The sequence below is a fragment of the Mustela putorius genome, unplaced genomic scaffold (genome assembly GCF_011764305.1).
Source record: "Mustela putorius furo isolate JIRA1106 unplaced genomic scaffold, ASM1176430v1.1 tig00001075_pilon_pilon_pilon, whole genome shotgun sequence".
NCBI lineage: Eukaryota > Metazoa > Chordata > Mammalia > Carnivora > Mustelidae > Mustela > Mustela putorius.
The window spans coordinates 4,878,519-4,895,839 of NW_025421560.1; the positions used below are offsets into that span (position 1 = coordinate 4,878,519).

The 17,321-nt window shown below is 42.4% G+C and overlaps 1 protein-coding gene across 3 annotated transcripts in view; it reads left to right on the forward strand.

The window, feature by feature from the left end:
- The window catches only part of GPR137B (G protein-coupled receptor 137B), a 49,367-nt gene extending 37,508 nt beyond the window's left edge, over nt 1-11,859 (forward strand). For 2 of the 3 annotated variants that reach the window (XM_045087294.1, XM_045087293.1), the window contains 2 exons: nt 8,580-8,704; nt 10,299-11,859. In XM_045087294.1, the coding sequence (XP_044943229.1) occupies nt 8,580-8,704; nt 10,299-10,410 (237 nt within the window). In that variant the 3' untranslated portion in view covers nt 10,411-11,859. The remainder of the gene's footprint in view (nt 1-8,579; nt 8,705-10,298) is intronic. The other variant, XR_006608756.1, reaches the window with a different exon arrangement.
- Nucleotides 11,860-17,321: the final 5,462 nt, after the last annotated feature.

Here is a 17,321-nt window from a genome sequence, read left to right on the forward strand (position 1 = left end):
TACATGATTTGCAAACATCTCCTAGTCAGTCTGTTACCTTTTCATTTTGTTTATGGTTTCCTTTGCTGTGTGGAAGCTTTTTCATTTGATGTGGCTTTACGTGTTTATTTTTGCTTTTGTTGCCTTTACTTTGGGTGTCAAATCTAAATCATCATCCCCAGTACTGACGTCAGGGAGCTTACCACCTGTGTTTTCATTTAGGGGTTTTATGGTTTCAGTTCTTACATTCAAGTGTTTAATCCATGTTGAGTTAATGTTTGTGTGTGGTATAAGAAGACAGTGGTCCAGTTTCATTCTTTTCCATGTGGCTGTCCAGTTTTCCCAACACTCTTTATTGAAAGAATTGTTGTTTCCCCCATTATATAGTCATGGCTGCTTTGTTGTGAAACACTTGACCATGTAAGTGTGGGTTTCTTTCTGGGCACTCTGTTCTTCCATTGATATGTGTGTCTGTTTTTATGCCAGTATCATACTGTTTGGATGACTGTAGCTTTGTAATATTGTTTGAAACCAGGGAGCATGATGCCTCCAGCTGTGTTCTTCTTTTTCAAGATTCTCTGACTCTTCAGGGTCACACTGATAAATTATTGAGGACCTACAAAAGGTCTTATTTGGAGAGGGGTATGCATGTGTGTAAAATTAAAAAAATTAATTCTCTATAAATAATAAACCCATTATATGTTACCATAAAAATTTTTTCTGAGAAAGAACATTTTTCCAAAACAAAGTAGGAGAGTAGCATTGTTGTAAAATTTTCAGATTTTTTTTCGTATCTGATTTAATAGAAGACAGTTGGGTTCTGTCTGCTTCTGCATTCAGTCTGTTGTGATACATTGTTTTGGTGGAGTATGTGAGGAAAATCCAGCCTTACAGAAATACATATTTGCAATAGAGTAATTTAATACCCTTTAACAAAATTGTGGATATTTTTCTTTGAAGTGCATCAGAAGTGAACTAGTTGTGGTTTCCTAACAGTCAGTTGCAGTGCGGAATCTAAAATCATAGCAGTAACCTCAGACTGTGTCAACACTAACGTCCCTCAGTGTTTCTTTTTTTTTTTAAGATTTTATTTATTTATTTGATAGAGAGAAATCACAAGTAGATGGAGAGGCAGACAGAGAGAGAGAGGGGAAGCAGGCTCCCTGCTGAGCAGAGAGCCCGATGCGGGACTCGAGCCCAGGACCCTGAGATCATGACCCGAGCCGAAGGCAGCGGCTTAACCCACTGAGCCACCCAGGTGCCCCCGTCCCTCAGTTTATCTTGCATTTTGAATGGATCTTCTACCCATGCGTGGCCTTTTATATTGGTCACTTGGAAAATACTGGTGTACCGAGTTACGCAGATCTTTCAGACATTAAAATTTATTCACTAAATACCACTACTGATCATTTCAGGAGAATCTTTGAAGTCCTGGGATGCCCTGTGGCTCGAGGTGGGGGATACCAGTATTCCAAAGCTTTTTCGTTGTTGCTGAAAAGCTCATATTTGATCGGTGATAAATACTGTCCACCTGACTTCAGATACTTTCGAGACAGGGTCTGCCAGACACTCATGTCTGAAAAAGCGTGGTTTGTAAGAGTTGTGAAGAGGCATGAAGAAATGTAGCTACGACCCAAACAGCTGCATGAGGTCTTTCCCTGAAAACAGCTTCTGCACAGTAGATGCGCTGTGTGCGTACTTCCCGTCTTGTCATGTAACCTATTAAAAACACAGAGACTGAGATTTAATATAACTAATAATGTTTAGGGCTTTGTTACAGCTGTTTTTTTTTTAAGATTTATTTATTTTTGAGAGAGAGAGCGTATGCAGGCAGGTGGTGGGCAGGAGCAGAGAGGGAGGGAGCAAGATTCCCCACCGAGTGTGGAGCCCTGTGTGGGGCTCGATCTCATGACCTTGAGGTTATGACCTGAGTTGAAACCAAGTCAGACACATAACTGACAGTGCCAGCCTGGCACCCCCAGCAAAGGCATTCTCCAGGAAAATGGCCTCTAACTGATAGTGTAGCTGTGGCAATCCAGGGTCGGCCGGGGTGGTTAGTGCCAGCGTTGCAGAATAGCCGGAGCTGCAGGCTGGCGCACCATCTGCACTGGTGTTGAGACCATGGAAAGGGCAAGTCATGTCTTAACCCACTAATCACAAAAATATTTACAGCCTTGCAGGTGCCAGAACAGATCTCAGGGACACACTGAGGCTAAGCCCCCATGGACAGCAGCTTAGTAGTGAATTAAAATGATTCTCTATGCCCTGAACAATGTTTTCTCCTGATTTACCACAAGGAAGTGACTTCAGTAGGAGGGAGGCATAATCCTAAATAGAAAAACATTTTCCCTCTTCTACTTAGGAAGGAACTCTCATTAGCAGGGAATGTGGGTATCAGATTGGGCTTGGGGTGTTCGTGAAATCTCCGTAGGCGAGTCTCCCGGAGGGAAGGCCATCTGGTCGCGTAGAGTTTGGTCAAGTGAGCCAGGCACGGTGGAGCACTTCCGTGTGCCAGGCATGGTGCGGAATGGCACTTTAGATATATTCCGTGTTCTAATGCTCACACTCAGCCTCTGAGCTGGAAACCCTTATCACACTCATATGAGGAAACAGGTTCCAGATCACGGGGCTTGTCGGAGGCAGAGCTGGGATTGCACCATGGCAGTCTGGTTCCTGAGTCCATAAGGATAATTACTGGGCTGCGCTGTGGCTTTCCTTGGCGTAAGGTCTGGAGAAACTAAGTTGCTGCTGTGTGTGACTCGACAATAGTCTTACCGCTGTCTGTAATTCCTATGATTGCTTGGAGAAAAAACAGTCTGATATTCCTCTGCATGGGTGGGCAGGGCGATTTATAACCCAACTCCTGTTCCTAGACTTTAAAAGAGCCCGTTGCAGGTGGGGACTTTCTTCAGCTGTGATCGACTGTCTGGATGTGCAGCGCAGTCGCTGTGAACACGCCTCTCCCCTGGCGGCTGAGCCCAGCATGACCGTGTTCAGAGCGTGGCTCTCTGCCATCCACATCACAGTCCTGGGGGCCCTTGGGGTCAGGGCAGATTCCTAGGTCAGAATCTCCGGGGCAGGTTCTGGGAATCCACGTTTTAAATACGAAGAAGCCCCGGTGATTTGAGTGTGCTGTGAAGTTTGAGAATCTCCCTGGGTTTGTCGTTCTTGCTTAAACAGCTTTACCGGGATAGAATTCCCGTCCTGTACAACAGTCCCATGTCCTGTGTGCAGCTCAGAGGCTTGGGGGTGTTTTCAGATATGTACAGCAGTTTTGAGAACATTTTTTATCACCTCAAAAGGAAACCTGTTCCCATTAGCTGTCACTCCCCTCCCCGGCCCCAGGCACCTGCTTGTCTGTCTGTGGATTTCCCTGCTGGAATTCCACGGGCATGGGCCGTACACTGTGTGGTTTCCTGCGATTGCCTCCTTGCACAGGGTTCATGTGTGTTGTAGTGCGTATTAGTACCTTATTCCTTTTTATGGCTGAATAATACTTCGTCGTATGGTGGTCTCACATCTTGTTTCCAGTTCTTTACTCCTAGGAACAGTGCTGCTCTAGATATCCATGTGTAGGTTTCTGTGTGCACGTCTTCCAAGGCGCCTGGGGGCTCAGCTAAGCATCGGACTCTGGGTTTAGGCTCAGGTAATGGTCTCAGGGTCCCCTGAGTTGAGCCCCACATCAGGCTCCCTGCTCAGCGTGGCGTCTGTTGGGATTTTCTCTCTCCCTCACGTTGCCCCTCCCCTCTGCTCCACAGGCACACTTTCTCTCTCTCACTGTCTCTCAGATAAATCAAACTTAAAAAAAAATATGTCTCTTAGGTATATATCTAGGAGTGCAGTTGCTAGGTCACTTGGTAACTCTATATTGAAATTTTTTAAAAAAAGTCTTGTCTTGTTAACATCTAGTGTTGTGTTAGTTTTGGGTGGACAGTACAGTGACTCCATCCTTCCACACATCCCTCACAGCTCATCAGGACAAGTGGCTCCCACTTCTCCTGACGAAGCTCCCCATCCCTCACCAGCCTCTCTTCTGGTGACCCTTTGTTTGTTCCCTGTAGATAAGAGTCTGTTTTTTGGGTTGTTCTTTTTTTCTTCTTCTTCTTTTGCTCATTTGTTCTGTTTCTTAAATTCTATATGAGTGAAATCACGTGGTATTTATCTTTCTTGGACTTACTTTACTTAGGATTATACTCTCTAGCTCCATCCATGTGGATGCACATGGCAAGATTTCATTCTTTTGATGGCTGAGGAATGTTCCATTGTATACGTACACTACATCGTCTTCATCTCCTCATCCATCAGTGGACACTTGGGCTGCTTCCACAGTTTGGCTATTGTAGATAATGTTGCTATGAACATAGGGGTGCAGGTATCCCTTAAAATTAGTGTCTCTGTATTATTTTGGTAAATACCCAGTAGTGAAATTACTGATTTGTAGAATAGTTCTGTTCTTAATTTTTTGAGGAACCTCCACTCTGTTCTCCACAGTGGCTGTACCAACTTGCATTCCCAACAGTGTAGGAGGGTTCCCCTTTCTCCACACCCTCGCCAGCATCTGTTGTTTCATGTGTTGTTGGTTTTAGGCACTCCAACAGGTGTGAGGTGATCTCTCATCATGGTTGCAATCTGCATTTCCCTGAGGATGAGTGATGTTGAGTATCTTCTCATGCATCTGTTGGCCATCTGTTGGTCTTTTTTGGAGAAATGTCCGTTCATGTCTGATGTCCACTTTTTAATTGGATTGTTTTTTGGGGTGTTGAGTTGTATAAATTATTTATATGTTTTAGATGGTAACCCATTATCAGATATGTCATTTGTGAATAGCTTTTCCCACTCAGTAGGTTGTCTTTTAGTTTTGTTGGTCTCCTTTGCTGTGCAGAAGCTTTGTATTTTGATGAAGTCCCTGTAGTTTAGTTTTGCTTTTCTTTCCCTTGCCAAAGGAGACATGTCTAGAAAAATGTTGCTGTGGCTGGTGTCAGAGAAATGACTGCCTCTGCTCTCTTAAAGGATTTTTACAGTTTCATGTCTCATATTTAGGCCTTTAATCCATTTTGAGCTTATCTTGTGTATGGTGTAAGAAAGTGGTTCAGTTTTCCTAATACCATTTGTTGAAGAGACTTTTTATTGCATGTTCTTACATTCTTTGTTGGAGATTAATTGACCATTGACCATATAATTGTGGTTTTATTTCTGGATTTTCTGTTCTATTGTTTTTTGTTTTGTTTTGTTTTGTTTTGAGAGAGAGAGAAGAGAGGGCAAACAGGGGGAGGAGCAGAAAGGGAGGGAGAAGAAGGGGAAGAATGTAAAGCAGACTCTGAGCTGACGGCAGAGCCTGATGTGGGGTTCGAAGCCACAGCTCTGAGATCATGACTGAGCTGAAACCAGGAGTCAGATGCATAACCAGCGGAGCCACCCGAGTGCCCCAACATATGTGTATTTTGTGCCAGTCCCATAGTTTTGATGACTGCAACTTTGTTATCGAACTTGGAGTCTGGAATTGGGATACCTACAGTTTTTCTTTTCCAAGATTGCGTTGACTGTTTGGGGTCATTGGTGGTTCCATTCAAATTATAGGAGTGTTTGTACTCTTGGCTGCAGACTTTCCTCTTTCAGCACTTTGAATATGTCAGGCCACTCCCTTCTGGTGGACAAAGTTTGTGCTAAAAAAGCAGCTGATAGTGTTATGGGGTTTCCTTTATATGTAATGGTCTTTTTTTCTCTTGCTGCTTTAAAAAATGTTTTAGCAGTGTATTTTGCCATTGTAATTACCATGTGTCATGATGTGGACCTCCTTGGGTTAATTTGTTTTGAAGGGTCTCTATGCCGCCCGGATCTGGATCTCTGTTTCTTCCCTCAGAGTGGGAAGGTTTCAGCTATTCTTTCTTCAAATAAATTTTCTGCTCCCTTTTCTCTCCTTGTTCTCCTGGGATCCCTGTAGTACCATGGTTATTACTATGCCTGATGGAGTCACCGAGCTTCAGAATCTGTTCTCATTTTCCATGTTTGTCCCTCACCCGCTCAGCTTGCTTTCCATTGCTCTGCCTCTGGGTCATCACGCTTCCTCTAGCCTGTGACCTGTTACACCAGGTGTGTTTTAAGTGTCATGTATCCTTGCCAACTGGTTCTTTTTTATCTCTGTGTTATGGGTCTCACTGATGTCCTCCTCTCTTTTCTCAAGTCCATTGAGTCTCTTTACGATGTTACTTTAAGTTCCTATTGGTCACACTACTGATATGTTTCACTTAGGTCTTTTGTTGGGGTTTTGTCCTTTCATTGGGGACATAATCCTCTGCTCATTTTATGTAATTCTTGTTGTCTGTCTCTGTGCAGATAGTCCGTGACCTCTCCAGCTCTTGAAGGTAGTAGGTGGGTGCACACTTTCAGCAAGGTGGCCCTGTCCTCCTACAGAGAGGCGGTGCCCCTGCTGCCAAGCCCGGGCTGCTCCACGAAGTGTGCAAGTGGGATGGGCAGTGCCTGTTTTGCACACCAGCACTCTGCCAGGGGTGCCCACAGCTCCGAGGAGACAGGCTGGCCAGGGCCGCTCTGCAGAGCACGCGCGGGATGTGCATTTTTAACAGGGAGCGAGTGTCCTCCATGGGAGGTGACCCACGGCTGCTGGTGGGACTGAGGCCCTGCAAAACCCTCAGCAGGGACACAGCATGTTGGCAAGGTTTGCATGGTCTTCTGGGGAGGGGACCTGCCGCACCAGAGCTGAGGCAGGCCCAGCTGCGGGAGGGTGGCAGGGTACCACGTGAGCAGGTTACGTACTGGATGCTGGCCCTGTCCAGGCTCTGCATGGGGACCGGGTGGGGCAGTGGTGCCAGCTCCTTTGTTCCTGGAGTCGTCTCCCGGGGAAGTCTGTCCCTCTGGTCTGGGCTCTGAGATCAGTGAGGAACTCGCTCTCCCGTCCGCCCCAGGCCTCTCTCAAACTGCCCTTGCTGCTTCTCTGCTCTCCCTCCAGCCTCTCCAGAACGGAGCCTGTTGGTTTTTAAAGTTAAGTTCCAGGTGGTTGTAGGAACTTGCAGAATTTGGCCCCCCTGGTTTGCAGAGACAAATGTTATGGGAATTCGTGCCCTGCAGGCTCCCAGGTGTGAGGATCTGTCATCTCCCCTCCCTGCACACTCTGGTCCTTCTTGGCTGCAAGTGGCCTTGGCCCTTAAGCTCCCAACCACATGTCCACTCTCCCCACCCGCCCTCACGTGTCCTCTTCTCTCCATGGCGCTGTGGTGTTCGGGTCGTTTTCTGGGCGATTTAAGTGGACGTGTTATCCTGTGTCCGTATGCCGAGGTGCGCGTAGGGCCCTTCTCTGCCATCTTCCCAGAAGTCAGAGATGCACTTTTTTAAAAAACCTGCCAGACTGTTTCCTACAGTGGGTCTGCCGTGTGCCATCTGTTTCTGGGTCCTCCTCTTCCCCAGCACTTGTTATGGAGGTTTTGATTCTAGATGTCCTGGATCCTTTCGCCCTCATCTCTAATGAGGTCAAGCATCTTTTCATGTACTTATTGGACATTTATATCTTTATCCAGATCTTTTGCCCATTTTTAATTGAGTTGTCTTTGTATTTTTTAAGTGTTTTTTATGTATTTTAGATCTAAGTCCCTTGTCAGATATGATTCTGCAAATATTTTTTCCCCTTCTTTTGTGGCGGTTTTTTCATTCTCTGGATGGTGTCTGTTGAAGTTTTTAATCTTGGTGAATTTTATATTCGTTATTTATGCTTTTGGTGTCTATTCAAGAATTCTTTGCCAAATCCTGGGACATGATTTGTCCCTATATTTTTCTTCCCAGAATTTTATAGTTTTTACTCTTACATTTAGGTTTTTAATCTATTTTGAGTTACTTTTTGTATAGGTGTAATGAGGTTAGGATCCAACTTCTTTCTTTTACATGGACATTCTTGAACTGCTGCAAATCCTAAATTTTCAGGCATCCCACCTTATCTAGGATATATTATGTTTCCTGTATTTGGCTAGATTAGTCTTAGAAAAGGAGGAGTTTCCGTATCAATACTCATGGTATAGTGAGCATCCTTGTTTCATACCCTTGTTTAACTTTAAAATAGACCACTGACGATAGGTCCAAGGACCTCAAACAAATTCTGGATTTTATGCCAGCTTTGATTTGCCTTATAAGACAGTTCTGATCTTCTGCTTACTTGAAACCATTTGAAATTTTTTGAATGGTGAACGCAGCTTGAGGACAGATACGGGGGAAATGATTATAGAAGCAGGAAATGGAAACTTATTTGATCATTATGATCATTTCATTATTTTAGCTTGTAAATATCCACATTACTATATGGTTTTATAGCTAATTTGGGACTATCTAATTTGGTTAATTTGGGCATCGCCTTGTGTTTCAGTAAGGGATTAAAATGATGGTAATTCATGGCTGCACGTGGAACTCTGAAAGAAGACCTTGTCCATCCTGAGAAAAGAAAAAGATAACACCACTCAAATATAAACGCAACTGAAACGAGCACTGTAGCGGAACAGGTCCATCCTCCTTTGAGACGAGAACAGCATCTGCAGTCTCCTACAAGAGAGATCTTGTCTATCTTTGTCTCCAGCACACTGAATGATTAATTGTCTTTCTAGAGCAACCCTGGAATGGTCCCCAGCCACGGATTCAGTCCCAGATCTTACTTCTTTGACAACCCTCGAAGATACGATAGTGATGATGACCTTGCCTGGAACATTGCCCCTCAGGGACTTCAGGGAAGGTAAGACCCTGGTTCGTGGTAGAGAGGCACAGTGAGGAGGCTGAGCACGGCACCCATGAAATCGGTTCAGTCCAAGAGAAAAATCCCTGGAGTCGGAGGGAGGGTGAGGCACACAGGAAATGGAGGAGAAGCCCCTGAGAACGAGACAAAGTGTCACCAGAGTAGCGCCCCACTCCCAGGATTCTGCTTCCATAGATGTGTGGCAGACAGGAGGGGTGGGAGCTACTGGGGTTCCCTGCACTCTCCTGTGACACTTCAGCCACCCTCCATGGCCCAGTGGTCATGATGTCCCCTCCTCCTGCCTGTGAAGCTGGGCCTTCAGGGTGAGCAGAGCAGAGAGAAGCAACAAGGGCTGAGCCAGGGCTCCCTGAGCTCCCTCCGCTCTCTGCTTGTGCTCCCAGGATCTGGTGCAGTTCCTGGGCAAGGGAGGCTTCTGGCTGTGTTTCTTGGAAGTGAAAGCTTATTGTTGGTCATCCTTTGTACCTTTAAAAGCAATCATTAACATTTTACTATAAACCACCCCCCAGTCCCAGGTGGAATGATACAAGAGAAGATAGCTTGGCTTTTCTGCTCCTTATTATGTCCTTAGAAAACTTTAAAAGAGCTCTGAAAAGAGTCCTTGTTTGGGGACCCAAGAACAGAGAAGCTGGGAGGGTATCCTGCTTTCTCAGTGGACAAGGGTGCAGGGAACCAGAAAGAATGTAAGATGCTGCTTGGGGAAGAGAAAATGCAGCCCTGCACAGACTAAGCCAGCAGATGTGCAGAACACAGAGGTCTGGAAGCAGGCCAGTAAACAAGGACTCCTGAGGTCCAGAGCTGTTCGAACCCTCACCCCAACACTGCTCTCTTACCCAGTTAGCCCACTGCACGTCCTTCTGGGGCCCGCGGGAGCAGCCCTACCCTCACATCTGCCCAGGGCAGCCTAGAGCCAAGTGCCCTCTCTCCTGAGGTAGAAGATCCCCCTTCCACTCCCTGCAGGAGGAGGATAAGGAGATGCACATTAGTGAATGCTTACTGTGTATTAAGGTACTGTTCTAAGCACTCGATAAGTATTAACTCACAGAAGCCCAGCGAGGCGGGTACTGAGATCGCTGGTATTCTGCAGGTGATAAAGCTGAGACACACAAGTTCTTTCTCCAGACGTACCAGATATAATTTTTTGGCAAAATATTTTGTTACACGTAGTGATTGGTTTATGGTTCTAGTAATACTATGCTTCTGGGCTCTGTGGAGCTCAGTGTTTGTTTGTTTCTTTGTTTTTTTAGAGCGAACAAGCCTGAGTAGGGGCGAGGGGAATCATAAGCAGGCTCTACACACAGAGCCCAAGTAAGGCTTTATCTCTCAAGCCTGAGGTCAGGATTTGAGCCAAAATCAAGAGTTAGATGCTTGATGCTTAACCGACTGCACCACCCAGGCGCCCTGAATTCACTACGTAGGTGGATTTGTAGCCACTGCACGTGGGCTTCAAGAAGCCACTTTAAAAACTGGGATTGTCTATAGTTTATACAAAATCCCAGTTCTGTCCAACTAAAATAGAGATGTCATTGATAGAAAGTATAGTGTTTCAAGTCACCAAACTATCTCTTTTTTCAAGTTTTGCTCCAGACTACTATGACTGGGGACAACAAACCAACAGCTTCCTGGCATCAGTGGGAACTTTCCAACCAGACCCAGTTTTGGATCCTGACAAACCAGGCCATGGGTAGTATCAGTCAACAATTCTGTGGAAGATTCCTCAGTGAAGACCTTCAAAGAGATTAACTTCATGACAGCTGAATTTTTGTAAGGCACTTTTCCTTAAGAAATCGGACTTGATTTTTGTTATAGGTTTCTAATGGCTCCTAGGACTAAGCAATAATTTAGATTGATAAAATCTTATTTTAGTACTAAAAAGTGAGCCTGGATGCCTTTTTTAGTGGATATAATTTAAACTTTAAAAAAATACTCTGTACTTTTATAAAGATGTATTTTATATAACTTAAATAATAATGCTAAAATATATACTAGGATTTTTTGAGAATGTTATTGCAATATATGTTTGTAGTTTGCACGGACTTTTATGCATAATCCACTTTAAAAGTCCATAGTACATGGTCTGATGGTTGTTTCAGGCTTTCGGACTAACGTATCTTCAGATCCTTACCTCTTCAGGCCGTGCAGGGGCTGAGCCGGGTAGATTCAAAACTCAGCTGACATCTAGAAAGCCAGTTTCGACTCCAGTGTTAAGTTATACTGTAGCAGATTATCAACAGACTACAGACAAGGTAACAGGGTCCTTCCTTTGAGTTCTTTAAGGTCGAGATGGTTGTTGTCTCAAAGAATTTAAATTTTGACAAAAATGTGGTACTCCTTTGAGCAGGGCCCTGATGTGTACCCTTCAGCCATAAGTGGATCCCTTAGAAGCATGGATAGAGCTAACCCACTGCTAAGCCTCCTCTGCTGTATTCAGAACCTTTGCCTAGTTTTTCAGCCCAGGGAAATCTAGGCTCCGTTACCTCAGTCCTTCCCAGGACGTCACCTTTCCCAAATCACAGACCATTCATTCCAGTCCAGGAGCGCAGGACAGGTTCTCCGCCCTCCATCCGGCAGGCTGTATGCAGTCCTCAGTCTTCCTGCACTTTCCCACGTATTTAAAATAATGGCCTGCATTTCTAAGTAGCTCTGAAATCAGGCTACTGGCAATAGCAGCTTTAAAACGGGAGTTGCTCTCTGGTACCCAGGAGCACGATTCCTGTCCATCGGCCACGTGAAGAGGCACGTTCCAGACGACGGCTTCAGTGAACTCAGCTGGGACTCCAGCCCTGGTGCAAGTCTAAAACCTCCAAGATCTATCCAGGTACCACTGCCTACGATGGGAAACTGTGTCAGGGAGGTTAAATGCTCGGATATTCCGTAAAACAGAAGGTCCTGGAGGAAGGATGGTTACCAGCGAGATGTGACCTGCTCTGCCTAGGAAATCTCACCTTTCGGGACAGGAGGAGGAGGGGCAGACGGACAGACAGTCATGCTCTGCCTTCAGGATGAAGCCCATTGCCAGTATCTCTTATTTCTCATTATGGTCTTCAGAAAGGATTTCTCTCTGGGCATTGATTTCACAGAAATTAAGTCTACTTCTCTTGATGGTGATTAAAATTGCCATCTCAAGTTGTAAAAAATGGCTGTGACTGGGTTTTTCATTTGTACTGAATGCCTTTGTCCTGCGTCATCCAACACAGTAGTGTTCTTGCCTTTCAGTATCTGGAAGAACTGGGGTCACATGTCACTGAAAATAGACTTTCAGAGAAAATTCTAGACTGAAGCAAAATTTGCACTGATTATTTGGGTTGCCTTAAAATATTATAAGTTGTTATTATTCTAAATAGCTTTAAGAACACCCTTACTTGTCATGCTATCTTTGTTACTAGTACTTAGAATTTAAAGGCAGACCAAGCATAGACTTAAAAACTTTAAATCATGCTTTCAGAAAGTACTTCAATTAGGTCATTCAAGGGTAGGTATATTTTAAAAAATACAGTAATAAAAAAAATCACTCAAATCATCCAATTATTATACTCATGCTGTATCAACACATTATCCTGTTATTACTGGCAGGAAAGTCGCAATAACCAACATTAAGTGATAAAGGCCATAATCTATTTTTATGATAAAGCTGCTACTATTTGAACTATCTTCCTACTGGAAAGGATAAAAATGTTCTAAGAGCTTATTTTTCTCTTTCCCTTTTTAAAAAGTTTTGCTTAAGCACAAGTATTGTAAACACATCTAGAATATTAATAGGATTGTATTAATATTTTTCTCATAGTAAATGACCATGTGTACCCTGTGAAACTTTATAGGTATGGTAGGTATGAAAAGGGAAATTAAAATTTCTTCAATTTCCTAATTGTGTTACAGTGTTAAATAGGTTCACTAACAAAACTTCTCCTTAATGTGAAATATTAAAGGCCCAAAGAAGGCAAAGAAAAGGGATTACTGGTTATAAAACACAGAAAACGTCCTGTTTTAAAGCAAAATAATGAAATTAAAACCTTGGTCAATTGAAAGTTAAAAATATATGGGGAAGAGGCAGTGTCACTGGAAATTTTGTACTAAGTCTGATTCAACACTAAAGGCTGCATAGGAGTATTTCTGGACACGTGCTGGAAATAGGCATAAAAGTGGTCTTCTTCTGCAGGTAATTGTCTAAAAACGCCAACTGATTTGTGTAGATATCTTGCACTGGCTCTTTCTTTCTACAATTAACCCATTTAACTGAGCCACTGATTACAACATCCAGAGTATGTTGTACTCTGTGGACTGTAAGGAGTTTTTTTTTTTTTTTTTTTTTTTTTTTACTTTTACAGTACACACATCATGGTTATGCCAATTCTTTCTTGGATGCATCAGGTGTGTTGTTAAAACTATGCTGGTTACCATGTTTAGTGGTGTAGATCATCAGGCACATTCACTAGTGTGTCCCCAAATATCCTCTTTTCTCAAAATCCAATAGAACTGTTCTTTAATTCCTTGAATATTTAATTCCTATTAAGAAGAGAACAAGCATTACTAAATTCCAGAGCATGAAAAGTGCTTAGAGAAAAAGGTTCTCATTTATATTTATATAGTAGATATTACTAGAATTTTTATTTTTCAGAATGAATCTTTTTTTAATAAGGGTAAACTTACATGAGAATTAAATGGGTCTAAATATTTGTTTTTTTAGCATTTCCAAGTGGAGAAACTTTATTAAAAATTCTTCACTTTAGAGTACTGTATGATAAAATCTAGACAAGTGTAGGTCTGATTGAAGACCTATCTAATACACTTATCCATTTTTTGTCCTGGGGAGAATTTTATTTAAAAAAAATTCTAACTGTGCATAATGCTATTTAGGACTTCTCATCGTCCAGAGGAACTGCTAGAAAGGATCAGGCTAAAAAGTGGAGTTCTCATCAAAAACTCTAATCCAAGTGAGGAAACATTTTTTTTTTTTTTTTTTTTGTGATTTTTTTTTTTTTTTTGTAATTTTTTTTTTATTTTTTTATAAACATATACTTTAATCCCCAGGGGTACAGGTCTGTGAATTACCAGGTTTACACACTTCACAGCACTCACCAAATCACATACCCTCCCCAATGTCCATAATCCCACCCCCTTCTCCCAAACCCCCTCCCCCCGGCAACCCTCAGTTTGTTTTGTGAGATTAAGAGTCACTTATGGTTTGTCTCCCTCCCAATCCCATCTTGTTTCATTTATTCTTCTTCTACCCACTTAAGCCTCCATGTTGCATCACCACTTCCTCATATCAGGGAGATCATATGATAGTTGTCTTTCTCTGCTTGACTTATTTCGCTAAGCATGATACGCTCTAGTTCCATCCATGTTGTTGCAAATGGCAAGATTTCATTTCTTTTGATGGCTGCATAGTATTCCATTGTGTATATATACCACATCTTCTTGATCCATTCATCTGTTGATGGACATCTAGGTTCTTTCCATAGTTTGGCTATTGTGGACATTGCTGCTATAAACATTCGGGTGCACGTGTCCCTTTGGATCACTACATTTGTATCTTTAGGGTAAATACCCAATAGTGCAATTGCTGGGTCATAGGGCAGTTCTATTTTCAACATTTTGAGGAACCTCCATGCTGTTTTCCAGAGTGGCTGCACCAGCTTGCATTCCCACCAACAGTGTAGGAGGGTTCCCCTTTCTCCGCATCCTCGCCAGCATCTGTCATTTCCTGACTTGTTGATTTTAGCCATTCTGACTGGTGTGAGGTGATATCTCATTGTGGTTTTGATTTGTATTTCCCTGATGCCGAGTGATATGGAGCACTTTTTCATGTGTCTGTTCGCCATCTGGATGTCTTCTTTGCAGAAAATGTCTGTTCATGTCTTCTGCCCATTTCTTGATTGGATTATTTGTTCTTTGGGTGTTGAGTTTGCTAAGTTTCTTTATAGATTCTGGACACTAGTCCTTTATCTGATATGTCGTCGTTTGCAAATATCTTCTCCCATTCTGTCAGTTGTCTTTTGATTTTGTTAACTGTTTCCTTTGCTGTGCAAAAGCTTTTGATCTTGATGAAATCCCAGTAGTTTCATTTTTTCCCTTGCTTCCCTTGCCTTTTGCGTTGTTCCTAGGAAGATGTTGCTGCGGCAGAGGTCGAAGAGGTTGCTGCCCGTGTTCTCCTCAAGGATTTTGATGGATTCCTTTCGTACATTGAGGTCCTTCATCCATTTTGAGTCTATTTTTGTGTGTGGTGTAAGGAAATGGTCCAATTTCATTTTTCTGCATGTGGCTGTCCAATTTTCCCAGCACCATTTATTGAAGAGGCTGTCTTTTTTTCCATTGGACATTCTTTCCTGCTTTGTCGAAGATTAGTTGACCATAGATTTGAGGGTCTATTTCTGGGCTCTCTATTCTGTTCCATTGATCTATGTGTCTGTTTTTGTGCCAGTACCATGCTGTCTTGATGATGACAGCTTTGTAATAGAGCTTGAAGTCCGGAATTGTGATGCCACCAACGTTGGCTTTCTTTTTCAATATCCCTTTGGCTATTCGAGGTCTTTTCTGGTTCCATATAAATTTTAGAATTATTTGTTCCATTTCTTTGAAAAAGATGGTTGGTACTTTGATAGGAATTGCATTAAATGTGTAGATTGCTTTAGGTAGCATAGACATTTTCACAATATTTATTCTTCCAATCCAGGAGCATGGAACATTTTTCCATTTCTTTGTGTCTTCCTCAATTTCTTTCATGAGTACTTTATAGTTTTCTGAGTATAGATTCTGTGTCTCTTTGGTTAGGTTTATTCCTAGGTATCTTATGGTTTTGGATGCAATTGTAAATGGGATTGACTCCTTAATATCTCTTTCTTCTGTCTTGCTGTTGGTGTAGAGAAATGCAACTGATTTCTGTGCATTGATTTTATATCCTGACACTTTACTGAATTCCTGTATAAGTTCTAGCAGTTTTGGAGTGGAGTCTTTTGGGTTTTCCACATATAGTATCATATCATCTGCGAAGAGTGATAATTTGACTTCTTCTTTGCCGATTTGGATGCCTTTAATTTCCTTTTGTTGTCTGATTGCTGAGGCTAGGACCTCTAGTACTATGTTGAATAGCAGTGGTGATAATGGACATCCCTGCCGTGTTCCTGACCTTAGCGGAAAAGCTTTCAGTTTTTCTCCATTGAGAATGATATTTGCGGTGGGTTTTTCATAGATGGCTTTGATGATATTGAGGTATGTGCCCTCTATCCCTACACTTTGAAGAGTTTTGATCAGGAAGGGATGTTGTACTTTGTCAAATGCTTTTTCAGCATCTATTGAGAGTATCATATGGTTCTTGTTCTTTCTTTTATTGATGTGTTGTATCACATTGACTGATTTGCGGATGTTGAACCAACCTTGCAGCCCTGGAATAAATCCCACTTGGTCGTGGTGAATAATCTTTTTAATGTACTGTTGAATCCTATTGGCTAGTATTTTGTTGAGTATTTCCCATCTGTGTTCATCAAGGATATCGGTCTATAGCTCTCTTTTTTGGTGGGATCCTTGTCTGGTTTTGGGATCAAGGTGATGCTGGCCTCATAAAATGAGTTTGGAAGTTTTCCTTCCATTTCTATTTTTTGGAACAGTTTCAGGAGAATAGGAATTAGTTCTTCTTTAAATGTTTGGTAGAATTCCCCCGGGAAGCCGTCTGGCCCTGGGCTTTTGTTTGTTTGGAGATTTTTAATGACTGTTTCAATCTCCTTACTGGTTATGGGTCTGTTCAGGCTTTCTATTTCTTCCTGGCTCAGTTGTGGTAGTTTATATGTTTCTAGGAATGCATCCATTTCTTCCAGATTGTCAAATTTATTGCCGTAGAGTTGCTCATAGTATGTTCTTATAATAGTTTGTATTTCTTTGGTGTTAGTTGTGATCTCTCCTCTTTCATTCATGATTTTCTTTATTTGGGTCCTTTCTCTTTTCTTTTTGATAAGTTGGGCCAGGGGTTTATCAATTTTATTAATTCTTTCAAAGAACCAGCTCCTAGTTTCGTTGATTTGTTCTATTGTTTTTTTGGTTTCTATTTCATTGATTTCTGCTCTGATCTTTATGATTTCTCTTCTCCTGCTGGGCTTAGGGTTTCTTTCTTGTTCTTTCTCCAGCTCCTTTAGGTGTAGGGTTAGGTAGTGTACCTGAGACCTTTCTTGTTTCTTGAGAAAGGCTTGTACCGCTATATATTTTCCTCTCAGGACTGCCTTTGTTGTGTCCCACAGATTTTGAACCGTTGTATTTTCATTATCATTTGTTTCCATGATTTTTTTTCAATTCTTCTTTAATTTCCCGGTTGACCCATTCATTCTTTAGAAGGATACTGTTTAGTCTCCATGTATTTGGGTTCTTTCCAAACTTCCTTTTGTGGTTGAGTTCTAGCTTTAGAGCATTGTGGTCTGAAAATATGCAGGGAATGATCCCAATCTTTTGATACCGTGTTGAGTCCTGATTTAGGACCGAGGATGTGATCTATTCTGGAGAATGTTCCATGTGCACTAGAGAAGAATGTGTATTCTGTTGCTTTGGGATGAAATATTCTGAATATATCTGTGATGTCCATCTGGTCCAGTGTGTCATTTAAGGCCTTTATTTC